Below are 15204 nucleotides of genomic sequence, written 5' to 3'. Positions count from 1 at the left end.
ACCCGCAGACCCCAGACCCGCAGACCCGAAGACCCCAGACCCGAAGACCCCAGACCCGCAGACCCCAGACCCGCAGACCCGCAGACCCCAGACATGCAGACCCCAGACCCGCAGACCCGCAGACCCCAGACCCCAGACCCGCAGACCCCAGACCCGCAGACCCGCAGACCCCAGACACGCAGACCCGCAGACCCCAGACCCCAGACACGCAGACCCGCAGACCCCAGACCCGCAGACCCGCAGACCCCAGACCCGCAGACCCCAGACCCGCAGACCCCAGACCCGCAGACCCCAGACACGCAGACCCGCAGACCCCAGACACGCAGACCCCAGACCCGCAGACCCGCAGACCCCAGACCCCAGACACGCAGACCCCAGACCCGCAGACCCCAGACCCGCAGACCCGCACACCCGCAGACCCCAGACACGCAGACCCGCAGACCCGCAGACCCCAGACCCCAGACACGCAGACCCCAGACCCGCAGACCCGCAGACCCGCAGACCCCAGACCCGCAGACCCCAGACCCGCAGACCCCAGACCCGCAGACCCGCAGACCCGCAGACCCGCAGACCCCAGACCCCAGACACGCAGACCCCAGACCCGCAGACCCCAGACCCGCAGACCCGCAGACCCCAGACCCGCAGACCCCAGACCCCAGACCCGCAGACCCCAGACCCGCAGACCCGCAGACCCCAGACCCGCAGACCCGCAGACCCCAGACACGCAGACCCCAGACCCGCAGACCCCAGACCCGCAGACCCGCAGACCCCAGACCCGCAGACCCGCAGACCCCAGACCCCAGACACGCAGACCCGCAGACCCGCAGACCCCAGACCCGCAAACCCGCAGACCCCAGACCCCAGACACGCAGACCCCAGACCCCAGACCCGCGACCCCAGACCCGCAGACCCGCAGACCCCAGACACGCAGACCCCAGACCCGCAGACCCGCAGACCCCAGACCCCAGACACGCAGACCCCAGACCCGCAGACCCCAGACACGCAGACCCCAGACCCGCAGACCCCAGACCCCAGACACGCAGACCCCAGACCCGCAGACCCCAGACCCGCGACCCCAGACCCGCAGACCCGCAGACCCGCAGACCCCAGACCCGCAGACCCGCAGACCCCAGACCCGCAGACCCGCAGACCCCAGACCCGCAGACCCGCAGACCCCAGACCCCAGACCCCAGACCCGCAGACCCGCAGACCCCAGACCCGCAGACCCCAGACCCGCAGACCCCAGACCCGCAGACCCGCAGACCCCAGACCCGCAGACCCCAGACCCCAGACCCGCAGACCCGCAGACCCCAGACCCCAGACCCCAGACCCGCAGACCCCAGACCCGCAGACCCGCAGACCCCAGACCCGCAGACCCGCAGACCCCAGACCCGCAGACCCCAGACCCGCAGACCCCAGACCCCAGACCCGCAGACCCGCAGACCCCAGACCCCAGACCCCAGACCCGCAGACCCCAGACACGCAGACCCGCAGACCCCAGACCCCAGACCCGCAGACCCGCAGACCCCAGACCCGCTGACCCGCAGACCCCAGACCCGCAGACCCCAGACCCCAGACCCCAGACACGCAGACCCGCAGACCCCAGACCCGCAGACCCCAGACCCGCAGACCCCAGACCCGCAGACCCCAGACACGCAGACCCCAGACCCGCAGACCCGCAGACCCCAGACCCCAGACACGCAGACCCCAGACCCGCAGACCCCAGACCCGCAGACCCGCAGACCCGCAGACCCCAGACACGCAGACCCCAGACCCGCAGACCCCAGACCCCAGACACGCAGACCCCAGACCCGCAGACCCGCAGACCCCAGACCCGCAGACCCGCAGACCCCAGACCCCAGACCCCAGACCCGCAGACCCGCAGACCCGCAGACCCCAGACCCGCAGACCCCAGACCCCAGACACGCAGACCCCAGACCCGCAGACCCCAGACCCGCAGACCCGCAGACCCCAGACCCGCAGACCCCAGACCCCAGACCCGCAGACCCCAGACCCGCAGACCCGCAGACCCCAGACCCGCAGACCCGCAGACCCGCAGACCCCAGACACGCAGACCCCAGACCCGCAGACCCCAGACCCGCAGACCCCAGACCCGCAGACCCGCAGACCCCAGACCCGCAGACCCCAGACCCGCAGACCCCAGACCCCAGACACGCAGACCCGCAGACCCCAGACCCGCAGACCCGCAGACCCCAGACCCCAGACACGCAGACCCCAGACCCGCGACCCCAGACCCGCAGACCCGCAGACCCCAGACACGCAGACCCCAGACCCGCAGACCCGCAGACCCCAGACCCGCGACCCCAGACCCGCAGACCCGCAGACCCCAGACCCGCAGACCCGCAGACCCCAGACCCGCAGACCCCAGACCCGCAGACCCGCAGACCCCAGACCCGCAGACCCGCAGACCCCAGACCCCAGACCCGCAGACCCCAGACCCGCAGACCCGCAGACCCGCAGACCCCAGACCCGCAGACCCGCAGACCCGCAGACCCGCAGACCCCAGACCCCAGACCCGCAGACCCCAGACCCGCAGACCCGCAGACCCCAGACACGCAGACCCCAGACCCGCAGACCCGCAGACCCCAGACCCCAGACCCGCAGACCCCAGACCCGCAGACCCGCAGACCCGCAGACCCCAGACCCCAGACCCGCAGACCCGCAGACCCCAGACCCGCAGACCCCAGACCCGCAGACCCGCAGACCCCAGACCCGCAGACCCCAGACCCCAGACCCCAGACCCGCAGACCCCAGACCCGCAGACCCCAGACCCGCAGACCCCAGACCCGCAGACCCGCAGACCCCAGACCCGCAGACCCGCAGACCCCAGACCCGCAGACCCCAGACCCCAGACCCGCAGACCCGCAGACCCCAGACCCCAGACCCGCAGACCCCAGACACGCAGACCCGCAGACCCCAGACCCCAGACCCGCAGACCCGCAGACCCCAGACCCGCAGACCCGCAGACCCGCAGACCCCAGACCCGCAGACCCCAGACCCGCAGACCCGCAGACCCCAGACCCGCAGACCCCAGACACGCAGACCCGCAGACCCCAGACCCGCAGACCCCAGACCCCAGACCCGCAGACCCCAGACACGCAGACCCGCAGACCCCAGACCCGCAGACCCCAGACACGCAGACCCGCAGACCCCAGACCCCAGACCCGCAGACCCCAGACCCGCAGACCCGCAGACCCCAGACCCGCAGACCCGCAGACCCCAGACCCCAGACCCGCAGACCCGCAGACCCCAGACCCTAGACCCGCAGACCCCAGACCCGCAGACCCGCAGACCCGCAGACCCCAGACCCCAGACCCCAGACCCGCAGACCCCAGACCCGCAGACCCCAGACCCGCAGACCCCAGACACGCAGACCCGCAGACCCCAGACCCGCAGACCCGCAGACCCCAGACCCGCAGACCCCAGACCCCAGACCCGCAGACCCGCAGACCCCAGACCCCAGACCCCAGACCCGCAGACCCCAGACCCGCAGACCCGCAGACCCGCAGACCCCAGACCCGCAGACCCCAGACCCGCAGACCCGCAGACCCCAGACCCGCAGACCCCAGACACGCAGACCCGCAGACCCCAGACCCGCAGACCCCAGACCCCAGACCCGCAGACCCCAGACACGCAGACCCGCAGACCCCAGACCCGCAGACCCCAGACACGCAGACCCGCAGACCCCAGACCCGCAGACCCCAGACCCGCAGACCCGCAGACCCCAGACCCGCAGACCCCAGACACGCAGACCCGCAGACCCCAGACCCGCAGACCCCAGACCCCAGACCCGCAGACCCCAGACACGCAGACCCGCAGACCCCAGACCCGCAGACCCCAGACACGCAGACCCGCAGACCCCAGACCCCAGACCCGCAGACCCCAGACCCGCAGACCCGCAGACCCCAGACCCGCAGACCCGCAGACCCCAGACCCCAGACCCGCAGACCCGCAGACCCCAGACCCTAGACCCGCAGACCCCAGACCCGCAGACCCGCAGACCCCAGACCCGCAGACCCCAGACCCCAGACCCCAGACCCGCAGACCCCAGACCCGCAGACCCCAGACCCGCAGACCCCAGACACGCAGACCCGCAGACCCCAGACCCGCAGACCCGCAGACCCCAGACCCGCAGACCCCAGACCCCAGACCCGCAGACCCGCAGACCCCAGACCCCAGACCCCAGACCCGCAGACCCCAGACCCGCAGACCCGCAGACCCGCAGACCCCAGACCCGCAGACCCCAGACCCGCAGACCCGCAGACCCCAGACCCGCAGACCCCAGACACGCAGACCCGCAGACCCCAGACCCGCAGACCCCAGACCCCAGACCCGCAGACCCCAGACACGCAGACCCGCAGACCCCAGACCCGCAGACCCCAGACACGCAGACCCGCAGACCCCAGACCCCAGACCCGCAGACCCCAGACCCGCAGACCCCAGACCCGCAGACCCCAGACACGCAGACCCGCAGACCCCAGACCCGCAGACCCGCAGACCCCAGACCCGCAGACCCCAGACCCCAGACCCGCAGACCCGCAGACCCCAGACCCCAGACCCCAGACCCGCAGACCCCAGACCCGCAGACCCGCAGACCCGCAGACCCCAGACCCGCAGACCCCAGACCCGCAGACCCGCAGACCCCAGACCCGCAGACCCCAGACACGCAGACCCGCAGACCCCAGACCCCAGACCCGCAGACCCCAGACCCGCAGACCCCAGACCCGCAGACCCGCAGACCCGCAGACCCCAGACCCGCAGACCCCAGACCCGCAGACCCGCAGACCCCAGACCCGCAGACCCCAGACACGCAGACCCGCAGACCCCAGACCCGCAGACCCCAGACCCCAGACCCGCAGACCCCAGACACGCAGACCCGCAGACCCCAGACCCGCAGACCCCAGACACGCAGACCCGCAGACCCCAGACCCCAGACCCGCAGACCCCAGACCCGCAGACCCCAGACCTCCGGCCCGACCCTCATGCGAGCGGCAGCGGCGGGTGGGGGGCGCGCACCTTCCGGCTGAGAAACTCCCTGACCAGCGAGGCGGCCACCTCCTCCACGAAGACCGCGTCCATGCCGCCGCCAAAGCCGGGTGGCCGGGTGGGCGGGTGGGCGGCTCCCCCTGGCCCGGCGGTTGGCGCCGGAAGGCCGCGTTGCCGGGGCGACGTGTCACGGCCGGAGACCCCGCCCCTTCCGGGGAGCCGGCGGGAGGAGGGGAGAGGAGAGAGGAGGGGAGAGCAGGGGAGAGGAGGGGAGAGCAGGGGAGAGCAGAGGACAGGAGGAGAGAGCAGGGGAAAGCAGGGGAGAGCAGAGGAGAGAGCAGGGGAGAGCAGAGGACAGGAGGAGAGAGCAGGGGAAAGCAGGGGAGAGCAGAGGACAGGAGGAGAGAGCAGGGGAGGAGGGGAGAGCAGAGGAGAGGAGGAGAGAGCAGGGGAGAGCAGAGGAGAGAGCAGGGGAGAGGAGGGGAGAGCAGAGGAGGAGGGGAGAGGAGGGAAGAGGAGAGGAGAGGAGAGGAGAGGAGAGGAGAGGAGAGGAGAGGAGAGGAGAGGAGAGGAGAGGAGAGGAGGAGGGGAGAGGAGAGGAGAGGAGAGGGGAGAAGGGGAAAGCAGGAGGGGCGAGGACAGCAGGGAGGAGAGGCTACACCAGGCAGGGAGAGCCAGGCGTCCAGCAGCACTGCCGTGGGTCCCGCAGGCCTGCACTCCGCAGTGTTTGCGACTTAGCTCCTGATTAGAAGCTACCCCACCCTGACCAGCTTTCTAGTCCTGTTCCCAGCTGGGTGGGCACCTTCCAGACAGTGTCTCTGCCCACCTGCATGTCAGCTGCCCAGCACCTTCTAGACAGTGTCTCTGCCCACCTGCATGTCTGCCCGGCTGCTTCCCAGACAGTGTCTCTGCCCACCTGCATGGCTGCCCGGCTGCTTCCCAGACAGTGTCTCTGCCCACCTGCATGTCTGCCCGGCTGCTTCCCAGACAGTGTCTGTGCCCACCTGCATGGCTGCCCGGCTGCTTCCCAGACAGTGTCTCTGCCCACCTGCATGTCAGCTGCCCGCTCCGTCCCAGACAGTGTCTCTGCCCACCTGCATGTCAGCTGCCCGGCTGCTTCCAGACAGTGTCTCTGCCCACCTGCATGTCAGCTGCCCAGCTCCGGCAGGAACTATTCTAGTCAGGGCCCTTGGAGCATAGCTCCTACCCACACAAAGGCTTTATCACTGCACTCCAACAGCTCATTTAGGATTAAGATATTCCATCATTGCTAGTACAATGCAAATGAATGTTATGTCTTGCCATTATTTTATTGTGCTTTCATTTTTGTTTGTAAAATGTTGTGCACATCAGGTCTTTTGTGGAAACACACACACCTCCAGAGACCAAAGATAACTACCGGTTGTTTTTGCTCATAGGTGCAAAAGAAAAGCAGAACCAGATTTTTAGGATTTATGAAAACTCTGGTGATATCTTTGGAGGTGGGGTGTGGGGGCACAGAACTCTGGTGGTGGGGACGGTGCAGAATTATACCCGTTATCATATAATTTGTAAAGCAGTATTAATCCACTAATAAAATTAAAATTAGATGGTGTGTTGCTCCAAAGCAAAAGACTCTTCGAGGGGGTGGGTGTGGGGGGAGAGTTCAGGGCCTGGAACAAGATGACAGAGGACCATGTGGGGTTTGTATTGTTACGTGGAAAACTGGGAAACGTTATGCATGTACAAACTATTGTATTTACTGTTGACTTTAAACATTAATCCCCCAATAAAGAAAAAAACAGAAACAAAATCATTGAAATTAGAAAAAGACCCCTCTCCTTAACCTGCCATGGTCACAACAGACCGACAGCACAGAACCTGCCCGGTGACGGGTGATGATGAAACGCTTCATTGAGGCAGATGCAAAGCTCACGCCGGGTGCACGTGGATAGACGGCAGCAGGTGCACAGCACGGTCACTCAGCCCGTGTGTCCAGTCTGACGAGCCCCCGTGGGCTCCCCTCCGCCCCTCCCCACCCCCTGAACACCCGGCACCAGGCCTTCGGCAACTGGCTCTTCACCGTGGCTGAGGCGCTGGGCCCCAGGGGCTGTGTGGCGGCCAGGTCCCATCTCACGGGAAGTCCTGCCGGTGGGCCAGTGGCATAGCCTAACTGAAGCTGCCTCTCCCCAGCAAGCTCCTCTCTCTCCCTCTCTCTCTCTATCTATCTATCTATCTATCTATCTATCTCTATCTCTATCTCACTTCCAGCCCATTACAGGAAGGTTCCTCCCTTTGGGGAAGAGAAGCAGGACCCAGAACAGTATTCAGAAACACCCTGCCTTCCCAAGTCCATTTTCTCTGCCAGTCCTCTCTGTAGCCCCTCTGCCACCCATTTCTGGAACCTGGTTCTCGGGTCTCTGCGTCTGCTGGGCGCCCACCTCAAAGTCCTCTGTCTCTGCTCACTGGCCACTCTACCACACATAGGAGGGATGGCCACCGCCACACCATGTCTTCAGACCAGCCAGAGGGGGCTCCTCAGACTGACTGTCGGACCACAGCCCAAGCAGAAGGTTGTTGTGCTCCTGCAGGGAAGAAACCGGAAATGAAGATCTGCCCCGGGAAGGCCACCGCTGCGCTGAGACTGCTCCCGGCTGGGCGAAGGGGCACCGTGGGGACGCCTGTTGGAGTGGACGGCACGCAGACCAGAGTCAGGATGCCTGGCCCTCACCTCGGCTCGCAGTCACGTCTCTGGGCCTGTCGCGTAGCCTCTCTGGACCTCACCTTCCTCGACCACAGAGCAAGGCACTGGACCCGGGACCTCCAGATGCCTGTTCCCAGGCCAGTGAGACAGCACACCTGGACAGGGCTCCTGCTCCGCCGGGCACAATACTAGGTTTGAGCACAGCCCTCACCAGGCTTTGGTGCTGTGATCTCTTCCCCTCTCTCCCTCTGTGTCTCTATTTCTATCTGAAAGCGTCATTCCAGGGGGTGGGGGGAGATAGCATGATGGTTTTGCAGAGACTTGCAGGCTCATGCCTCCATAGTCCTAAATCCAATCCCACAGACCCAGAATCCAGAGCAGCAGTGAAGTTCATCCCAGGGCAGTGAAGCCTGGTGGTGAACAAGAGGCAGAAGGGGGCGCGGGGGAGAGTGCCGACAGTCAATGTGTGAATAACATTTTACCTTTTCAAAGCAGTTGACATCAATCACCTCCTGCTCCTAGAATTTTTTAATCAAATTTAATTTATTTTTCCCTTTATTGGGGGGGATTAATGATTCCACTCCTAGAATTTCACCATGGATTATTAGGTCAGATCCAGTTTCTTCTACTTCATACTTCAGAAGAAATCTGAAGCCCAGAAAAAGAAGAGGGTCACTGGAGTCACCCAAGCCTTTAGGAAGGCCTGAGACCAGGACCCAGCCCCCAGGGCCCTCATGTGCAGGGGGCTGGGGTGGGGGTGTGAGTGGCTTCCAGCTGCTCGAGGTGGACCCACGTCACCTCTCTCTAGTGGGTCTGCTCAGAAGGCTCCCTAGTCCTCACAGGCTTCCTTCCAGAGGGAGATACGGATGTCCCATTAACCAGCCCAGACAGCAAGTCCCTGGGGGTCTTCCCCTGCCCCAATGTGGCACAGAGACACCCCAGTGCCAACATCCTCCCCGACCCCCAGGGATGGGCTGGATCTTGTGTTCCTGGAGGCTGGGTGGCCAGGCCAAGGGCAGATTGCCCCATGCAACTGACCCAGTGAAACCTCAATTTCAGATAAGTTGTTTACGCTAGTTTAGGACACGTATGCCTCGCACGACCCAGGGAATGCCCTTAGCCAGAAGTAAAGTATCTCGTTCATCTGACACTCAAGGAGCTGGACACCTTCTCTGTTTATGTGTGGAACTGGCCTGTACTAGTCTGGAAGAAGCGTTCTGTCTTTGACAAACGAGTGAAGACGGACCGGCTGAGCTTCACAGATGGGAGACAGACGACCCGGGACTCATGGCTGAGCTGTTCGCAGTATCTCTTTATTCATGTAGAACGCAGCGCAATCCAAACCAAGCTAGGCTAAAACTAAACTAATATACTAGCCAAGTAGGGTGTAAACAGGATGTGACATAGAGAGGGTGGAGCGAAAAGTGACTGGTGCAAATCAGGGTGACTACGAGAGGGGGCGGAGCAAAAAGACATCATGAACCAGTGGGGATTAAACCAGTGCCCTGTAGGCAGGGTGGTGCTTAGTTATGTAAATAGAATAGTGTTAAGCAGGGGGATTAAACCAAAAGAAACAGAAGGGGTTTTAGAAGCAGAATTAGAAGCATAGCAACAAAGATGCTGGAAGTGAAGATGCCCCTGGGTGCGTGAGCGGCCAGCTGTGAGCCTTACATCCTAGGGCAGGAATAATCCTCAGCAGGGTACTAGGACCAAGTATAGTGAGAGCCTAGTGTCCTGCAGCAAGGATGCTGGGCTCTCAGAACTCGCAAAGATGGGAGGTGAGTGCTGAAAGCTGAAAGCGGCTGGGAGCTTCTCCTACCCACAGCTAGCCTATTGTAGCCCGGGGAGGGGTGGGCGCCTGTGCTGACCCTGGCACCTCAGGGCCCGGCTTCTTGCAGGCCACCAGGAAGCAGACCCCTCCGGTGTTGGCCGCACTGGAGGCTGTGTAGCTCTTGGGGCTGTGCAGGACATGCTGGATGTGGAGGCCGGCATCCAGGACTGCCTGCTGCACCTCCTCCTTCCCCAGGGCCAGGCAGGAGAACTCTCGCTTCCCCACCATGTAGGACGAGAGGCCGAGCGTGACGGCCGTCACCAGGTGGCCGCCGGGCTTGAGCAGCGAGGCCAGGTTGCGCAGCCCCGTGCGGTAGGCGTCCAGGCTGCAGCAGGCAGCCTCCATGGCCAGCAACGTGAGCACGCAGTCAGCCGGGGGCAGCACAGCCGGGGCCAAGGGGTTGGCCAGGTTGGCGTCACACTTGAGCACCCGCCTCACCACTGCCCGCAGCTTCTCCTCCTTCTCCTGCCACCTGTCGCTGGGGAGAGAGGTGAGGCTCAGAGGAGGTGCCCAGCGTCCCAAGGCCTGCACGGGCTCAGTCCCTGCACAGCAAGCTCCCCAGCAGGAAGTGGAGAGAGAGAGAGAGAGAGAGAACAGAGCAGTCACAGGGCCTCCTCTCTCTGATGCCTGCAGGGGCTCAGTCCCTGCACAGCAAGCTCCCCAGCAGGAAGTGGAGAGAGAGAGAGAGAGAGAGAGCAGAGCAGTCACAGGGCCTCCTCTCTCTGATGCCTGCAGGGGCTCAGTCCCTGCACAGCAAGCTCCCCAGCAGAAAGTGGAGAGAGAGAGAGAGAGAGAGCAGAGCAGTCACAGGGCCTCCTCTCTCTGGTGCCTGCAGGGGCTCAGTCCCTGCACAGCAAGCTCCCCAGCAGGAAGTGGAGAGAGAGCAGAGCAGAGCAGTCACAGGGCCTCCTCTCTCTGGTGCCTGCAGATCCCCTGCCCTGGGTCCACACCAAGCAGACTTGGCGTTCAGTGAACTGTACTGAGTTGATGGTTGAACTAAAGGACTAGTTGTAGATGAGATTGGGCATGTTCAGGGTGGTCTGGAGGTAGACAAGACTAGTTACAGAGGTTGGCCAGGGGCGCACCTGGTTGAACATACATGTTACAATGCACAGACACCCGGGTTCAAGCCCCCGGCCCCACCTGCGGTGGGGAAGCGTCAACAGCAGTGGAGCAGGGCTGCAGGTGTCTCTCTGTCTCTCTCCCTCTCTGTCTCCCCCTGCCCTCTTGATTTTCAGCTGTCTCTATCCAATAAATAAATAAGGGTAATAAAAAATTAAGAGTAAAATGAGGAGCATGATTGTTCGTAGGTGATGAAAGTAAACAGACTTTGTAAATATGTGAAGGAAGACTGGAAGGAAGATAGAAAAGTAAAAAGGAAGGGGGTCGGGCGGTAGCGCAGTGGGTTAAGCGCACATGGCACAAAGAGCAAGGACCGGCGTAAGGATCCCGGTTCGAGCCCCTGGCTCCCCACCTGCAGGGGAGTCGCTTCACAGGCAGTGAAGCAGGTCTGCAGGTGTCTGTCTTTCTCTCCCCCTCTCTGTCCTCCCCTTCTCTCTCCATTTCTCTCTTTCCTATCCAACAACAACAGCAACAATGATAACAATAAAACAAGGGCAACAAAAGGGAAAACAAATAATAAAATTTTTTTTTTAAAAAAAAAGGAAAGTAAAAAGGCAGGAGTGAGGGTTCTTGTCATCTGTCCTTCTGTGGATATACAAGTCCACACCACATCTCAGCACGGTCCTGTGAACAGCACTGTCAGCACCCCCACATGGCCCATCTGCCACCCTTCCCAACTCCCTGCTCCAGTCCATGAGGAGCCTGTCCCCCTGGAAGAGCATCGGGGTCCACAGAGAGGGGCCAGGCCTCTAACTGGAGGGGCTGCCGCCATCCCGGGCCCGCCAGCTGTACCTGTCGCCCTCCAGCTCACAGGCATATTTCACCACCGGGGTCCAGTCATAAGCCCCCGGCTCCTTCTTGAGCCATTTCTGCAGCTCCTCCCTGTTGCGGTCAGTGAAGTCAGACATCGTGATGTCCCCGAAGGCCTCGCAGGCGGAGAGCACTTGGTAGATGGTGGGGCCCGAGCCAATGTCGATCAGCGTGTCCCCCCGGAGTCCCCCTGGGGAGGAGAGGACACCAAGGCCTGGGACCCACAGACACCCGCAGGCACGGGGGCAGCTGGGGAGGAGAACTCGCTGAGGACACCAAGGCCTGGGACCCACAGACACCCGCAGGCACGGGGGCAGCTGGCAGGAAAGGTCATCACACCTGCACCCCGTACCCCGTACCCCGCACTCCGCACCCCACACCCCGCACCCCGCACCGGCGTCTGCAGAGTCTCAGGGCTGCCCTTTGTGGTGACTACTTAGCACCCTGACTGCCGTCTGTTTCCAAGACCTGTCTTAGTCAGAGGGGGAGAGTCCCTCTGCTCACCGTGCTGGGCTTGGGCCTGGGGACCCAGGCAGGCCGCCTGCCATGCTCTGTCACTGAATCACCTCTCCAGCTGCAGTGGCCACTTTTTTTTTTTTTTGCCTCCAGGGGTATCGCTGGGGCTCGGTGCCTGCACTACAAATCCACTGCTCCTGGAGGCCATTTTTCCCCTTTTGTTACCCTTGTTACTTATCGTTGTTTTTGTTATTATTGTTGTTGTCATTGTTTGATAGAGAGAAATGGAGAGAGATGGGGAGATAGAGAGGGGGAGGGAAAGATAGACACCTGCAGACCTGCTTCATCACATATGAAGCCTCCCCCCTGCAGGTGGGGAGCCAGGGACTCGAACCGGAATCCCTACGCAGGTCCTTGTGGTTTGCACCATGTGCGCTTAACCCGCTGCATTACCGCCTGGCTCCTGCGATTTCCATCTTGAAGGTTAGATAGCTGGGTCTAAGAGAAGTTAAACATGTAGCCCAATACCCTTTGGCCGAGAACGTAAGCCCTGCCCTCCTAGACAAGGGCAAGAGGCCTCGGCCCGCCTGAGAGGCTTCTGGTCGGGTGTCTGGAACAGCGTGTTGGGCAGCGCCCGTCACGCTCAAGGCTGTGTAGGAGGGGACCTTGGATTTTCAGGCCCCAGATGGCTACCTCGGGGTGAGGGGGGGGGCAGAACCAGGAAGCCAGACCCAGAAGGGAGATGACTCGGGATGATAACCCTGGGGGTGGGGCGAGGGTGACATTGGGCATTCCAGCAGAGCAGGGTTTGGGGCCTTCTCCTGACCCATGGGGGTCACAGCCGGCAGGTGCCTCTCTCATCTCCACCTCCCCAACCACCTGGTTCCCCAGCCAGGCTCAGCCATCCCCCATTATTGTTTTTAATTTACTTATAAAATGGAGATATTGACAAGACCATAGGATAATAGGGGGCCAATTCCACACAGTTCCCACCACCAGGGCGACATATCCTATCCCCTCCCTTGAAAGCTTTCCTTTTTCCCCCTCAGGGTTAGTTTTTAAAATTTATTTATAAAATGGGAAAACCGACAAGACCATAGGATGAGAGGGGTACAGCTCCACACAGTTCCCACCACCAGAACTCCGTATCCCATCCCCTCCCCTGATAGCTTTCCTGTTCTCTATCCCTCTGGGAATATGGACCCAGGGTCATTGTGGATGCAGAAGGTGGAAGGTCTGGCTTCTGTAACTGCTTCTTGCTCAATCACCTCTTAACCCTCTCCTGCCCTCCTTCCAGAAGACTCATCTCCACTGCTCCCCCCAAGTCAACTCCCTGTGAGAGCCGGGAGGACACCCCCAAGCTCTGTCACTAGGGGAGGGAGGCCAGCAGGTGCAGGAACCATTTTACAGATGGTTACGTCGAGACCAGAGAGATGAGGGCACTTCCAGCAGATGTGTGACGGGGTGGGTACCCCAGTGCCACTCGGCGCTCCCTTCCAGGGTCACTCCAGGCCCTGGCTGCAGCCACATCTAGGCTACCCAGCCAGAGCCTAGCATGGTCATGAGCTCACCGCAGTCCCACAGTGCCTGTGCCCTCCCGGGGTCACTGAGCCTGGAACAGACCGGCCGCGGTCACACCGAGAGCCCCCCAGTCCCGTGCCCCCACGCCAACGCTAAGAGGCCTCCTCCCTGCATTTCCCCATCTCTAGTCCCACAACAATGCCAGGGACTGGAGGAGACACGCCTCACCCCTGCACAGCATCTGCCCCCAGAGAGGGGCCAGGACCCTGCAACTGCCCACCTCAACTCCCACCCCGCGCAGCCCTAAGAAGGGGCAAGGCAGTGGCGCACCTGGTTAAACACACACAGCACAGGGCGCAGAGACCCAGGTTCAAGCCCCTGATGCCCACCTGCAGGGGGAAAGCTTCACAAGTGGTGAAGCAGGGCTGCAGGGGTCTCTCTGTCCCTCTCCGTCTTTACTCCCCCTTCCTCAATTTCTGTCTCCATCCGATAATGACTAACTAAATAAATGAAGGCAAGTCTGTGCCCCAAGCGGCCCCTGGGAGGCCTTTCCCCAGCCCCCATGAGGTCTCTGGAGAGGCAGGGGCGCTGCAGAGGGACCCCTTTCTCCCCCTCGCACACATGCACACTCACCAGGGCCAAAGGTCTTGTGCAGACACTCCAGGTAAAACCTGAGCATCTCTGCCTCGGCCGAGGGTCCACTCTGCAAGTTGTAGTAGGTGGCCAGGTAGTCGCGGGGCTGGAAGTGCTTCTGGTATTCATCCCCTCCGGTGAAGCCCTCCATGGCCGCCCTGCCCACACAGCCTCACCTCGCCCTCCTGGACCTTAAGAAGGCTGCAGACTCCGCCCCCAGGGCTCGGCCCCTTGCTCCTCCCATGCCGACCTCCGTGGGGACATGCAGAAGGGGCTGGGGACCCTCGGCTCCTTCCCGCGGCATGTCTGTCTGTACGGACGCCCCTCCAGGCCCTGACCTGGGGCACTGGGGCTGCCTGGCCTCCTTCCTGGAGCGGACCCCTAGCCACCAGGAGGGAGCAGTGCTGCCCAGGCCTGGGTCCTCCTTTTTGTGCCCCAGCAGGTGTCAGACCTGTCTTCTCACCTGTGTGACCTCTTCCCTGGCTGTAAGAACCACAGTCAGGGGGGTCAGGCGGTAGCGCAGCTGGTAAAGCGCAGGGACCGGCAGAAGGATCCCGGTTTGAGCCCCGGCTCCCCACCTGCAGGGGAGTCGCTTCACAGGCGGTGAAGCAGGTCTGCAGGTGTCTGTCTTTCTCTCCCCCTCTCTGTCTTCCCCTCCTCTCTCCATTTCTCTCTGTCCTCTCCAACAACGACAACAACAATAATAACTACAACAACAACAATGATAAACAAGGGCAACAAAAGAGGGAAAATGGCCTCCAGGAGCAGTGGATTTGTAGTGCAGGCACGAGCCCAGCAATAACCCTGGAGGCAAAAAGAGAAAACACAGTCAATCTCCCCCTCTCTCTCTCTCTCTCTCTCCCCTTCCCTCTACTTCCCCCCTCCCTCCACCTTTCCCTCTTCCCCTCTCTTCTCTCTCTCCTTCTCCATCTCCCTCTCTCTTGTGCTTTCTCTTCCTCTCCTTCTCCCCCTCCCCTCTCCTCTCCCCTCTCTTCCTTTCCCTTTCCTTCCCCTTCTCCCCCCTCTCCCCTCTCCTCTCCCCTCTCTTCCTTTCCCTTTCCTTCCCCTTCTCCCCCTCTCTCCTCTCCTCTCCCCTCTCTTCCTTTCCCTTTCCTTCTCCTTCTCCCCCCTCTCTCCTCTC

The 15204-nt window shown here is 62.4% G+C and overlaps 2 protein-coding genes across 4 annotated transcripts in view; both read right to left on the bottom strand.

The window, feature by feature from the left end:
* Positions 1–5101, bottom strand: part of MINDY4 (MINDY lysine 48 deubiquitinase 4) — a 124282-nt gene extending 119181 nt beyond the window's left edge. For all 3 annotated transcript variants that reach the window (XM_060195798.1, XM_060195799.1, XM_060195801.1), the window contains exon 1: positions 5038–5101. In XM_060195798.1, the coding sequence (XP_060051781.1) occupies positions 5038–5100 (63 nt within the window). In that variant the 5' untranslated portion in view covers position 5101. The remainder of the gene's footprint in view (positions 1–5037) is intronic.
* Positions 5102–8982: 3881 nt separating this feature from the next.
* On the bottom strand, positions 8983–14214 carry INMT (indolethylamine N-methyltransferase). The gene is made up of 3 exons (XM_060195797.1): positions 14064–14214; positions 11436–11643; positions 8983–9999 (listed from the first exon to the last, which is right to left on the bottom strand). The coding sequence occupies exons 1-3, from the start codon at positions 14212–14214 to the stop codon at positions 9516–9518; spliced, it is 843 nt and encodes a 280-aa protein (XP_060051780.1). The 3' UTR covers positions 8983–9515.
* Between the last annotated feature and the right edge of the window lie 990 nt (positions 14215–15204).

This window comes from Erinaceus europaeus, chromosome 8 (genome assembly GCF_950295315.1).
Source record: "Erinaceus europaeus chromosome 8, mEriEur2.1, whole genome shotgun sequence".
Lineage (NCBI taxonomy): Eukaryota > Metazoa > Chordata > Mammalia > Eulipotyphla > Erinaceidae > Erinaceus > Erinaceus europaeus.
The sequence above is the reverse complement of the archived record's forward strand: the minus strand, read 5'-3'. Positions and strand labels throughout refer to the sequence as shown.